This window comes from Alternaria postmessia, assembly GCF_024291825.1.
Source record: "Alternaria postmessia strain BMP 2775 chromosome Unknown scaffold_3, whole genome shotgun sequence".
NCBI lineage: Eukaryota > Fungi > Ascomycota > Dothideomycetes > Pleosporales > Pleosporaceae > Alternaria > Alternaria postmessia.
This window is the reverse complement of record NW_026260076.1, coordinates 86,308-98,909: the sequence shown is the minus strand read 5'-3', so window position 1 is coordinate 98,909 and position 12,602 is coordinate 86,308. Positions and strand designations below refer to the sequence as shown.

Genomic DNA, 12,602 nt, shown 5'->3' with positions numbered 1-12,602 from the left:
CTGCTGCTTCTACTTTGCAGTGGGCGGGTGATGATACCCTGCAGTCGCCGATCAGGACCCTTGACCACGATCTCCAGGGACCAGCCAAAATTACATCACGCACACCATACGGCTATCACGGCAGACGCTCAACTGCTACGCCTCGCCGTGAGACGTGCGCGACTTGAGATCGTCCCTTTGACATACCACGAGTAGTATGCAGGCCAACCTCAATGCACTTGCACCACGATATTTGCCACCCTGACACCGAGTACATTACGCACGCCTCCGTCGTCATCACTACTAATGTTAGCTTACCACCAATACAGCCCTGCTTGCGAGCGAATGGTGGGGTACATACACGTCCTCGCAATACGGGAACATGCATGCGCCTCACTTTGTTCTAGCGCCAAGCTGTCACGGCCAAGTCAGTCTATTCCCGGTGCCGTCTCCTGTCAGCACATCCTTCTCGTATTCGTTTGCATCGGATTGGAGTAGTAGACACGAATGTAATGCTTTTCATTTCCGTCTTTCTGATGTGTGATGATCTCAAGACCTCATGGATAGCTATGCCTCCTCGCAGTCTCAATTTCTACTCCCTCGCCATCAGCAGCCTTCACAGCTAATTCGGTCTTGTCCGTCTCATCCGGCTCGACAAGAGAATCATTCTATGTCTTCCTGTCCACGTCCACCGCCTCGGTATGTGCTGGCGACTCGTTCTTACCAAGTACGCCACCATCCGTCTGCTCCATCTGACTCTCCGGATCATTCGCATGCGCATTGCTGATGCCGATCTCAGCCGTCGAGAACTTATCTGCCACATTACGATAGGCCGGCACGAAGTTGACGCAGAAAGAGTAGCTCCATGCTGCGACAAAGAACGCCAGTGGAACAGTCATCGCAATGGCAGTTGGCGAATATCCTTCAAGAGGCCTTGCCTTTCCGAGCGTGTCACTCGCGCCAAATAGCAGCGGAGGTACGACAGCACCACCAGAGACACCAGCCACGATGAAACCTGAGCCACGCTTGGAATACTTGCCTAGTCCGCGCATACCGAGCGCAACGATCGTCGGGAAGATGATACTTTCGAAGAAGAGTACAATGTAGAGCATGCTCATACCAGTATTGCCTCGCTCGGTAATAGCTGGGATAATGAAGATGATGCACATTGTCATGAAGACGAGGAATACCCATCGCGGTTTGACAAACTTCATGAGGGCACTACCCACGAATCTGCCCATGGTGAAACAGCCCTGTGCACCAGCAAGGAAACGGGCTGCTGTCGAGTTGTCTGTTTCGCCGCTGGATGTAACTCGTGTCTCGACGACGTAGTTGATGAACGCTCCGGCTATGGCCACCTGCGCTCCAGTATAGCAAAACTGAGCAAAGGTCGCATGGAATAAGCGGTATTGCTTGCGGAAAGGCTTCACATCAGTACCTGCGTGCGTACTCTCAGCCTGGAAAGCCATGTCGGCATCTGCAGAACATTAGCGGCTTTTCACGTTTGATCCATGGAGCAACCTACCAGTGATCTCAGGAATTTCTGTAAAGTAATACAAGATCGCAAGGGCAAAGACGAAACATGCGATACCGAGATATGTCCATTGCACGTTTTCAAGGGATGCTTGATCGGTTCCTACGTGGTTGAAGAAGACATAGGACCCAAGAACCGGCGCGACCACAGTGCCAATACCGTTGAACGCTTGCGCGATGTTGATTCTGATCTCGGAATATTTAGGCGGTCCACAGACTACCTCTGTCAGTATGTGATGGGACATCTCAGCGACAAGTACGTACCAGCTAGGTAGGGGTTCGCTGCTGTCTCTAGCGAACCTAGTCCATTGCCGATCACGAAGATAGCTACGCAGAAGCCTCCAAACGAACGGTATACTAGGCACGGCCACGCGAGCAGAGAGCCCAAGCCATACAGGCACAGTCCCCAGATAAAGGTGGCTTTGTAACCCCAGTGGCGCAGTAGCCAGTTGGCATGTCCGAGTGAAGCAAGTGGGTATGCGCCGAAGTATGCTGCCTGCAAGCCGGACGAGCGAGCGCGGGTTATACCAAGGACGTCCTGGAAGTGCTTGTTCAAGGTATCAATAAGACCGTACGAGAAACCCTGGGTGGTGATCAGTCAATTGCTTCCATCTAGGAGCGCGATGTCATGGCTCACCCAAAGGAAGAAAAGAATGGTGACGAGGCAGAGGGGATAAATGGACTCGCGCAAAGTGAGTTCAGCAGCGCGCGTCCTCTGATCGTCGCGACTGCGCAGTGTAGGCCTCCGGAGGAAACCCATGTTGTGCTCGTGATGCGATAGGAATATCGCCTAGCGATAGGTAAGTTGGCAATGTTGATCACGTCGTGAATTGGATGGAAGAAGCGAGCATGAATGTTGGGTTGAACAGAGTAGTGAAGTTGGGGCAGTCGCGACGTGGAGAAGCTGCAGGGTCTCGAGGCCTTTCAAGTACCTCTCACCCACGTGAGGTAGCGGCAAGGTTATCGGCTGTCAGGCCATGTGCATGGCAACCAGGTTTCGACACAAGAGGCTCGATCTCAGAGGTTGATTTATTGAACCCGTCGTTGCAGCCAAGGCGAAGCTTGACCTCATCAAGTGAGTGGGGAGGGGAGAAGCTGGGGTAAAACCTGGGGATTTTAACGCTGAGAAGACTAGCGTGATGCGACGTTGGGAGAATGTTCTGACAGATGATGCATCCTCGGCAGAGTTAGACCGACGACGTGCATCGAGAGAGGTTGCATCGGGTAGTGATCAGCCATGTCGCGTCATGTTTAAGCCGCGTTGAAAAGCCGCAGGCTGAAATACACATGCGTCTGCTGTGACTGTGGAAAGTAAGTCGAGTTCAGATCGCCATTACCATGCTCGTAGGGACGGCAGGAGCATTTAGCGCCACGTAAATACCGCTTGGACGCTTGGGCGAACCTCAGTGCAAGCACGAACGTTGCGACGCCATCATATGAGGAAGATCATCTTAATATTCTAGAAATGCCATGGAATATTTACCCCTCTAGCCCTTGTTCTTGAAATCCAATCCGCTCTCCTTCCTTACAACTCCATATACACTTGGGATATCTCCTTTATCGCCGATCTCACTCTTCACACCGTCCAACCTTCCCTGCGCTAGTTTCAGCATCTTCATGCTCTCCTTCGCGCCACTGCTTTCCGCTAGTGACATGGCATGTCTTGCATCCTTTCTCGCTAGATCAATGTGGAAGAGGGGTTCCTCGCGCTGGTAGTAGTCACCTGCCAACATGCGCTGCGAGTACGCTGTGTAAGGGCCGGGAAACATTGTGGAGATGAATGTGTGGAGGTTGTCTACTCCGAGTCCAGATTTTTCAGCTAGAACGTGGCCCTCGGACAGCTGAGAGACCATGTTAAGGATGAAAGTGTTGCCGATGACCTTCATGAGTGTAGCATTTCCTGCTGGTTGCCCTGAGAAGTCGATATTTGCGCGGCCCATCACACCTGTCGTATACGGGACTGCTTTTTTGCAAGAGGCCTTTGAGCCTGCCGACACACAAACCAGTTGGCCATTATCTGCCATGGCTGGGGCGCCGAACACTGGAACGATGTTAGACTCGGCTGCTTGAGTGCAGTAACATGCAAAACCCACCAGGCATGCCTACGAATTCACCACCTTTTTCTGTTATCTTCTTCTCTAGTCCATTCGTTGTATCAGGGTGCACGGTAGAGCAATCTACAACGAGTTTGCCATTAACACCGGCTTCGAGCATCGCATCAACAGCAGAGTTGACAGCTGCATCATCACCCAGACACATGAAGATGATGTCGGAAGACTTGACTGCATCGCTGATGGTGTCAACAACTTTTGTCTTGGAACCACCAAGTTTAGAGGCGAGATCTTCAGAGCGGGATTTTGTGCGGTTGTAAAGGATCAGGGGTTTGTCAAGGTTGCCCTTCTCAACCAAGTTCTGCGACATTCATTTAGCATGAAACTTGCACGATAGGTTCCGATGCTTCATACTTTGCACATGCCCTTTTCAAGTTAGTGACATGTCGAGTGACAATGGTATATACTTACCCTGCCCATGTTGCCGAGGCCAATCCAAGCGAGTTGTGGCGCCATAATTCCTTCTGGGATCTGAACTGGACGTGTATTTGCGGGTCATGAAGACACAATGCCAAGTGCAACAACTTATACCATTCAGTGCCTCTATCTTGCCTACCGTGAGTAAGCGCTTCGTCATGGTGTTCATCGTCGTCATCCGTCAGTAGACCCGGGGATAAGGGCACAACCGGGCCGATGTCGGTTACCAGCAAATGACGTTCCCACGCTGTTATCGATGTTTGGGCCCTCGAAAATGCGGATGCGGGCGCACTTCCCCACACAATTGCAGAGTCATACGTCTGCTCCGAGCTCCCAATTGCGAAAATTCGGTCTGTGATGTGTTCAGCGGCTGGACGGTAGCATGAAGCATGTTCATCTGGAGCAAAGCCCCCGCGAGGGGCTTGGGGAAGGCTACAAACAAGGTGCGTGCGACACAGCGATTCATAATCGTAACCATACTGACAACAAGCAGCTTCCCAAGCGCGATGACAGTGGTAAAGTCTTCGAAAAGATCCAACATGCGCGTCTCTCCACGTCCACCACTTACGTGCGGAAATCGTCAAGCTCAGCGAAAGAGCGACAGCGCGCCGAACGCCAGCAGTTGACGCGCCTGCTGAAGGAGTCGCCCGGCAAACGCGATGCGCGCAACTTTCTGAAGCAATTCGATGCGCCCAAGAAGGGCAAAGCGGCCATCGCAGTAAAGGCCAAGGAGCTGGTCAGCGAGAAGATACACAACGAGTCGGGTTCACTGCGAACAGGCGTCAATTTGGGCGACTTGTACAAGCCGACCGTCTTTACGCGCGAGCCGCTCCCGGAACAGGAGTATCAAGCGGAACAGAAGGACGAGCCAACACATCTGGCACTTGTCAAACTTCGCCAGCCACAGACGCTTGACGACCGCACGTTGGGAGATATCGCGTTGACATTGAGTCAGATGGCACAGCTAGGGCTCAGTACCGCTGTAGTACTGGACTGCGACCAGGACACCGGCGCCTACAACACAGAGTTCACGCTGGAATATGGAAACATGGTCAGAGAGCAAGCTTTGCGTTTAGTAGCAGCGCTGGAAGAATACAACGAGCCAGGAGGTCTGTTGGTAGAGGACGCTCTGGGCTGCACTCCATCAGCCAACGACATGCCCAGTACAGTCCAGGTGCGGGGAGGAGTAGAAGTTCAGCACAGCTACCTACTCTTCCCACCAATCGACGACGGTGTCATACCAGTCATCACGCCCTTCGCCTACGACACAAATCTGAAAAAGGTTAGGGTTCAAGCAGACGACGTGCTTCTTGCGCTTGTCCGAGAGTTTGCTGGCCTCGCCGGTCAGACAGGCAGTAATGGCTCAGTCGGCGGTGTACGGCATAAAACACAAGACCTTGTAGAAATGCCTATCTTGGACCGCATCATCATCCTCGATCCGCTTGGTGGCATACCATCTGAAAAACGAGCAGATGGCGCCCATGTTTTCGTCAACCTGGAAGCCGAGTATCGCGATATCAAGAAGGAGCTCCTGCAGCTATCGTCAGCAATCCCGGATGACAAGACCCAAAATCCAGTATCGCTTGGTACTGGAAATCCATTCTCAAAGTTTGTCGAGGAAGAAGTGGCATCAACACCAGGCGCAGAGCCACAGCAGATTAGCAACTCGGCTCCGATGCGCCATCTGAAGAATCTCGACGTGCTCGAGCGCGGCCTAAAACTGCTACCTCCATCCTCCTCTGGCCTCGTTCTCACGCCGCTAGAAGCTGCAAGGAAGGCTATACCCGATGATGCGCGCACCTCGCCTGCGAAGAATCCTCTGCTGCACAACGTGTTGACCGACAAGCCGATGACATCCTCATCGCTCCCGACATCACCAACTTCTCGTTTCTTGGGATCGACTACACCAAACCCTGCCACATTCTTCAAAAAAGGCATACCCCTTACCATGATTCCAGACCCGCGAATTCACGGACCATGGCAGCCACCTTCTGCAGCAAACCCAAGCATAGAGCTAGCAGACGACCCGCGCATCAACTTTCCCAAACTTGTCGATCTTATCGACGACTCATTCCGACGAAAACTCCATCCCAAGAACTACCTTGATCGTATCCGCGGCCGTGTTGCCGGCATCATTATAGCGGGTGACTATGAAGGCGGCGCAATCTGCACATGGGAGACGCCCAAATCTCTCCATGGACTCGACTTTCCTGTCAACCCATCCCGAGATTCACCCTACTATGTCCCTTATCTCGATAAATTCGCCGTCCTCACGTCTTCGCAAGGCTCTGGTGGCGTTTCAGACATCGTCTGGGCCGCTCTGACGCGGACATGCTTTCCTGATGGTGTAGTCTGGAGGAGTCGGACCAGCAATCCTGTGAACAAGTGGTACCAGGAGAGGAGCAAGGGTATGTGGAACTTGCCAGGTGATCAGTGGACCATGTTCTGGACTACGCAGGGTGTCGAAAATGGGTGGGACGCTGAGGAGTGGGGTGGGGTGGACAGGCAAAAGGAGTTGAGGAGGTGGGATGCCTATGTGGATGTTTGTAGCGGCATCGAACCGAGCTGGGCAGACGGTATACAGAGAGCAGATTAGGCACAGTACTTGGTGTGCCGTGTGAATATATATATATTTCCATGACGCTAAAATCAGTCGTTTTGAGCTGCCAAAAGCCCTGACATATGAGCCCAGCCTTTCCCAAAAAAATCGAATCCTCATGATGGCGCTGAGCATGTGTGTGCATGTTTGTGTGCAGTACAATGGTGTGCAGTACATATCAGCTAGTCCTTGGCTATCAGCTTTCATCATCCGGAACCGGAGGCTCTGAGAGGTACATGTGTATGTATATACCCCAAGACCTTTCTCTTCTTATCCTCGCGAGTTCAGCTGCGCGAGAAGGGCAATACTTCAAATCGACATGCTAAACAAGCTATGAAATCTGTGTTTTTCCACTTCCCAAAAAACGCTTCCAAGTCAGCAGGATGAGGAAACTTCTAAACAGTTCTTGAAACAGATAACTAAATGGTCTCTGGCGAAGCCGGGTTTGTTCAACAACCCTGTGACTGCTTTATTAAGGAGCTGAAACTCGAGTCTGTCTCGTACCATGCTTCCATTCTTGGAAGATCCTTCCTGACAAGTTCACAAATTACATCCAAAAGTCACGTCGACATAATACCATGGCTTCGGATGCTTCGCTGCCTTCATAAAGCAGATGGCCAGATGTTTGTCGGGTAGACAGTGATGAAAGTGTTCAAGTAAAGCTTGAGCGAGTCAGAGGGAATGTATCCATCATCGAACCCTGTCTTTTCTTTCTTTACAAGAAAAGGCTGTACACATTGGAATCCACAACCATGTGAACTATGGCTTGCGTGTCTTCGCTGTCAGAAACGTTGCGAAGAACTTTACATGATAGTAAGAACGACTGGTGAGCTGACATCAAATTCGAATGCGGATGTTGTCAGCATGCTACATCTTACGAATCAATCTGAGGAATTTGAGGAATTTCTAATCCACAACCAAAAACAGCGGCGGCTGTAGCCATGGCCGTGAGTACTGTTCTGCTTCTTCAGATCATACTCAAGGACATCGTATTCCTGACTTGTTGTAAGCAGCATTTTTACTTCAGATCTTAATGATGTCTCAAAAGTACTCCATGCAGAACGCAGTTATAAAGGCTCCACAGTCATGCTGTGTGCTTTATGCTATTGTGGACTGAGATATCATTTTACGATGAGCACATTCGTAGAAGTACCATCTCTTCGCGGGGTATCTCTTTCGCTTGTAAGCTGACGTCCAAATTGAATTGAACCTCGCCGATGACAGCTTGGCCTGCCGCGGTATGTCCAAAGGAAACATGAATACTCATGGGCAGAGTCCTGGTATTGTCGGAGTCATCTCCTATCCTCGCAACAGCGTCAGCAGCGCAAAAGCTACAAACTCCGCCGGCGCGTGGCAGGGAACTCACCGACTTTATCGCAGCAGACGCAAGACGCATCCAGGGCACACCGATGCAATCGCTTCACATATCAGAGTCCACTTCGAAAATACAGACCCCTGTCATGATGTAATCGAGATCGCCCAGAACGGGGGTGCGCCTGGAGCCCTGAAGGGACGCGACGCGACGGCCGTGGGGAACCGAACTACAGCCGCCAGGAACACCGCCATCACACCATAATGCAGGGTGGAGTGGCCCAACGCGGGCCTTGGGGGTCTCGGAACGGAAACGTATGGTTGCTAGTACGCGAAATAAGTTTCGGTGTTTGTTGATGGGATATGTTAATTGGAGGTGGTCGTCGCTAAAAGTTCTTGAACGTGTTCATTCCTCCTTCCATATACTCCAAAGTCAATACCTAATTCTACACATACGCCGAATCAAACGATCAACATGTCAGACAACATCTACGTAAAGAGTGTTGCAGGAACCTGCATCACCTTCTCTTTCATCCTCGCTGGTAAGTCCAGAGTTCAACATTACCCAAATTCAATGCTCATAGACCTAGGAAATGCCATCACACAGTCCTACATGACCGTCCCCGCGCTCCTCGTCAACTTCCCACGCGCAGGCACACCCGAACACAAAGACCGCGCACGTCTTCTGGGCCGTCAGTGGCCTCTCTGCTGGACAGTCGGCAACCAGTTTTTCCGTCCCATTTCAACTCTGGGATTCCTGGGTTACGCCTACGCTGGCTACTCAGTCTACCGTGAGGGCATGCTCGCCCGCAGTGACTGGAAGCTTTTTGGTGTTGCGGCCGTCATGCACTTGACGACCATCCTGCACTCGGCTATCAACATGCAGCCGTTGAACGACAAGTTGGAGGCGTTGGCGGAGAGGAGCAACGAGAAGGAGTTGGGTGAGGCGGAGAGCATTGCGACAAAGTGGGCCAGCTGGAACAGGCTGAGGTTGGTTACCCCAACCATTGCTGGTGGCCTGGCACTGTGGAACTTGCTCTCTTTGTAGAGAACTTAGGTAGTTCCGACCTTTTGATTGCAATTAGGAGTTCGGCCATTGTGCTGCCTACCACATCGTTTTTGTATGTGTAGGTGTTTGGAGTCTAGCATAGGATCAATGAAGCGTACGAATGATTGAGCACTTCAAGTTCCCCATAAAATCTGTGATTCTTATGCAACTGAGGACACCTGTTATAACGCCAACACATAGACTGACGTTATGTCAGACATACAGATGCATGTAGATCTGGGACGAATTTTGATGCTTACTGTGTTTGATTCGCTACCAGCGGAATCTCAGAGTACGATGGTGACGCAGCTGAGAACTAAGAACATGTGCGTCAGGAACGATAAGTTCAGTAATATTGGACAAGCATTGTTTGAGGATCATGAATTCATCGAAAACTACACAAGACACCGGGACAAGGGTCAGGATCCCAAAAAGCTCAAAAATCCGACGCTAGAGGCTTATCCCCGCCAGCATATGGAGGCATCATCATCTATCGCTTGATAGCCTGCCCCTTCCACCCACTCCTCTCTGCCAGCCAAGTCTCGAAATCACACAGCTTAGGCTCCTCCTTCTTCAGCTTGTTGATATCACAGCCATAGCCCTCAGATGCAAACCAACTGATCATGACGTTCACTTCGGTGACGGCCCACATAAGCGCGGAGCCAAACATGCCGTAGGTGGCCGGCACTGGACTGCCAATAACACGCTCGAAGCATCCACTCATCTCGTCCATGGTGAGCTCACTACCGGCGAGAGCCTCGGCGCGTCCGTTCCATTCTTGGTTGTTGACGAAGGCTTTTGCACCGAAAAGGCCAATGTCTTCAACAGACACCCACTGGTTGGACTTGCCCTGCAATGTATCGCGAAGTGCGGCAAGGAAGACTTTGCTTGGGAAACCAGGTACTAAGTTGTCCATGAAGGCAACAGGTCGGAGAATGGTCCAGCCCATGTTCTCGCCATTCTTGCCAGCCTTCTCGAGAAGATGCTTCTCGATCTCGTACTTGCTCTGGAAATGTGGGATGGGTGTTGGGTTCTCGAAACTTCGCTCGTTGCCGCCGCGGTCGACGCTGGAGTAAACGAAGTGCGTGACGCCTTCTTTAATCGACTCATCGATTAGAGCGTTACCCTGCACAACCTCGCTTTCGTGGGTGACATTCTTGCCTAGAGAAACTTGTACAGAGTATACACCCCAGATCTTCTCTTCTTTACCGGCTTCTTTGAGTGCAGCCTTAGCTGATGCGAAGAGCGCTGGGCAATCGTCCAAGTTGCCTTGCACCAACTTGACGTCGGGGTGACGCTCGACGATCTTCTTTGCAGAGCCGGAGTTGGCGTCACGGGTGACAGCCAAGAGTGTATATTCAGCGTGCGATGGGTGCTTTGCGAGTTGTTCGAGCACGGCTCCGCCTTGTTTGCCAGTAGCGCCAGTTACAAGGATAGCTTTCGTGGCGGCCATGGCGGGGTTGCTTGTTAGGGTAGAAGAGTCGCTTGGCTTCGGAGGGGCTTATGATACCGCTGTAGGTCGAGCTTGTTTTCAGCCTCAGATTTAATGATAAGCAGGAAGAACGATCACGACAGAAGAACAGAGGAAGCCTCAATAATATGCATAGCTTCACGTCGACGCGTCGCGCAAAGGATGGGCTGCCGGCCCCGCAACACCTTAGTACGACCGTTGCTTCTGTTCAGAACGCAGCTCCACTCTTCTGAATGCTGATCTCACGACGGAGCTGCAGAGAATGGGGCCCGTACAGCGAATGGTAGTCTTGTCATGATGTTCCACAACGCCACGGGTCGGTGAGGGACCACACCGACATTGCGGTGATTATGCAGGAGCATTACGGAGACCGAGCTCAACACGACTGGACGCAAGCCATGGAGGGGTTCAAAGTTTGATCACCGGTGTCGTGACTGGAAGCCGCAATAATAGACGGGTCCGTAGATCATAGTCGGATTATTTACGGCTTGGATGATCATCCGGGTAGATGCTGTAGTGCGCCGTCAGAATGATCTTACTCGCTACCAGATTCTAGCAGGAAACGATGAACTAGCGACGCCAGTGGAGGCAAAGTTGGAAAAGTTGGAAGCCGAAACTGCAGACACTTCGGATACGAGCATATCGTAGATATTCCATTTTCAACGCAAAGTCTCTGTCACATCATAATGTCAGATCTAGGCTTCACCTCCTCCGAGATACGCTTTGCTACCGCAACTCTTGCAGCAATCGCAGCTCTCGCTCCCATCGCATACTATCTTTACCCATCGCAATCGCAAGACTCGACCAAACACCTCCAGACGTTCAATCATTTCATAAACAGCTATTCGACTCTTCGTCCCCAGGCGCTGACGACAAACGCAACGCGAGACTTTACGCATACCTCTCTTCCAGCAGAATTGAACCTACCCACACGCTCGATCCAACCTTTCCGCGAACATGCACAAGTTGTATTCGATATATTCAAGGACTTCCAGGTAGTCCCGCAAGACGACGGACATGGAGGCAAAGCAGTGCACTTCTCGAGAGATACGAACACAGTGGTAGCGCACTGTAAGATGGGAGGCAAAGTAGATAAAGACCATGAACTGGGCGCACAGCTAGCTGAGAGCCACATTACAGAGTGGTGGACTGAAGGCGTACTATTTGTAAAGCTCAGTAAAGACGGACAGAGAGTTGAGAGCGTGAGGGAGTTCATGCACAGTAAGAAGGCGGAGGAGCTGCATATTCGTCTGCACGGAGCTGTGGAATTCTGAGCCAGTGGCCTCAGTAGAACGTCCATGGTGTTGGACTTGACATATACACATGACCGACGTCGCTGACGGTCGTCGAATGCATACAGCGACGATCATTGGAGTATCAAAGTCACGTGGACACGCATTCACATAGCGCGTTAGCGTCCTGAATAGGGATGTGTTGAAATACACTCTGCACCGAACCTACCACTATTAAATAAAAGAGTCGTGGAACAATTAGACAGTCGAATTGGTATCACAGCAAGCAGAGATTCACATGTTACTCTTTCGCGTCGTCCTAGGTCTATCCCCTCCCTTGCAATCTCACCACATCCATCTATCAGCCACGTTCCAACGAGCGCTCCATTACCCCTCTAAGCCACTCCAAATCCTCGCGTTTCCCTCTCTATCCGCGGTGCGACGCTCAACAAGTGCCCCCTGCAGTGAACACTAGCGCGACTAGGCAGCGTCATAGACTTCTCTACGCGTCTTATTTCCCCGCTCTAGACCAAATAACGAAACACCGCTTGCACATCACGTACATGCTTCAGAGTTCCAATGTCCGGCGGAGAGCCGTGATAATGTACCATTAATCACGGAAGAAGGAATTAGAGAGGTATTGGGGGGCTGTAGTGGTGGAACTGGGGATGTGCGTTTTGTTGCAGGGTGGGTACTTGCAACCTGGTACGAAGGTGAGATTCATTATCTGCATTAGGATGTTGGTCTGAAGGCAGTTCTAGGAAGGTTCCAGGGTAGTCTGTGCAGAAGTTCCTGTTGTCTATGGGGTAAGGGGCGATGCGTTGAAGGGGCCAAATCTGCTGCTGCCCTGCTTCTTCGCGATCGTCAAGTTCTGCGGCCATCTGTAGGGCGGCGGTTGTAA

At 51.5% G+C, this 12,602-nt stretch overlaps 6 protein-coding genes across 6 annotated transcripts; 3 read left to right on the top strand and 3 right to left on the bottom strand.

Annotated features, from left to right (window-relative positions):
* Positions 1-647: 647 nt before the first annotated feature.
* J4E82_000797 (uncharacterized protein) lies at positions 648-2,272 on the bottom strand (the record flags this gene model as incomplete). Its single annotated transcript, XM_051727117.1, has 4 exons — positions 648-1,456; positions 1,505-1,729; positions 1,777-2,095; positions 2,150-2,272. 4 exons carry the CDS (start codon positions 2,270-2,272, stop codon positions 648-650), a joined length of 1,476 nt encoding a protein of 491 aa, XP_051592924.1.
* Positions 2,273-2,999: 727 nt separating this feature from the next.
* Positions 3,000-4,079, bottom strand: J4E82_000796 (uncharacterized protein; the record flags this gene model as incomplete). The annotated part of the gene is made up of 3 exons (XM_051727116.1): positions 3,000-3,553; positions 3,606-3,924; positions 4,035-4,079. The coding sequence occupies 3 exons, from the start codon at positions 4,077-4,079 to the stop codon at positions 3,000-3,002; spliced, it is 918 nt and encodes a 305-aa protein (XP_051592923.1).
* Positions 4,080-4,429: 350 nt separating this feature from the next.
* Positions 4,430-6,636, top strand: ARG2 (Amino-acid acetyltransferase, mitochondrial; the record flags this gene model as incomplete). The annotated part of the gene is made up of 2 exons (XM_051727115.1): positions 4,430-4,483; positions 4,534-6,636. The coding sequence occupies 2 exons, from the start codon at positions 4,430-4,432 to the stop codon at positions 6,634-6,636; spliced, it is 2,157 nt and encodes a 718-aa protein (XP_051592922.1).
* Positions 6,637-8,425: 1,789 nt separating this feature from the next.
* J4E82_000794 (uncharacterized protein) lies at positions 8,426-8,998 on the top strand (the record flags this gene model as incomplete). Its single annotated transcript, XM_051727114.1, has 2 exons — positions 8,426-8,492; positions 8,541-8,998. 2 exons carry the CDS (start codon positions 8,426-8,428, stop codon positions 8,996-8,998), a joined length of 525 nt encoding a protein of 174 aa, XP_051592921.1.
* A 490-nt stretch (positions 8,999-9,488) lies between these two features.
* Positions 9,489-10,451, bottom strand: J4E82_000793 (uncharacterized protein; the record flags this gene model as incomplete). Its single annotated transcript, XM_051727113.1, has 1 exon — positions 9,489-10,451. The coding sequence occupies one exon, from the start codon at positions 10,449-10,451 to the stop codon at positions 9,489-9,491; it is 963 nt and encodes a 320-aa protein (XP_051592920.1).
* Positions 10,452-11,155: 704 nt separating this feature from the next.
* J4E82_000792 (uncharacterized protein) lies at positions 11,156-11,743 on the top strand (the record flags this gene model as incomplete). The annotated part of the gene is made up of 1 exon (XM_051727112.1): positions 11,156-11,743. One exon carries the CDS (start codon positions 11,156-11,158, stop codon positions 11,741-11,743), a length of 588 nt encoding a protein of 195 aa, XP_051592919.1.
* Between the last annotated feature and the right edge of the window lie 859 nt (positions 11,744-12,602).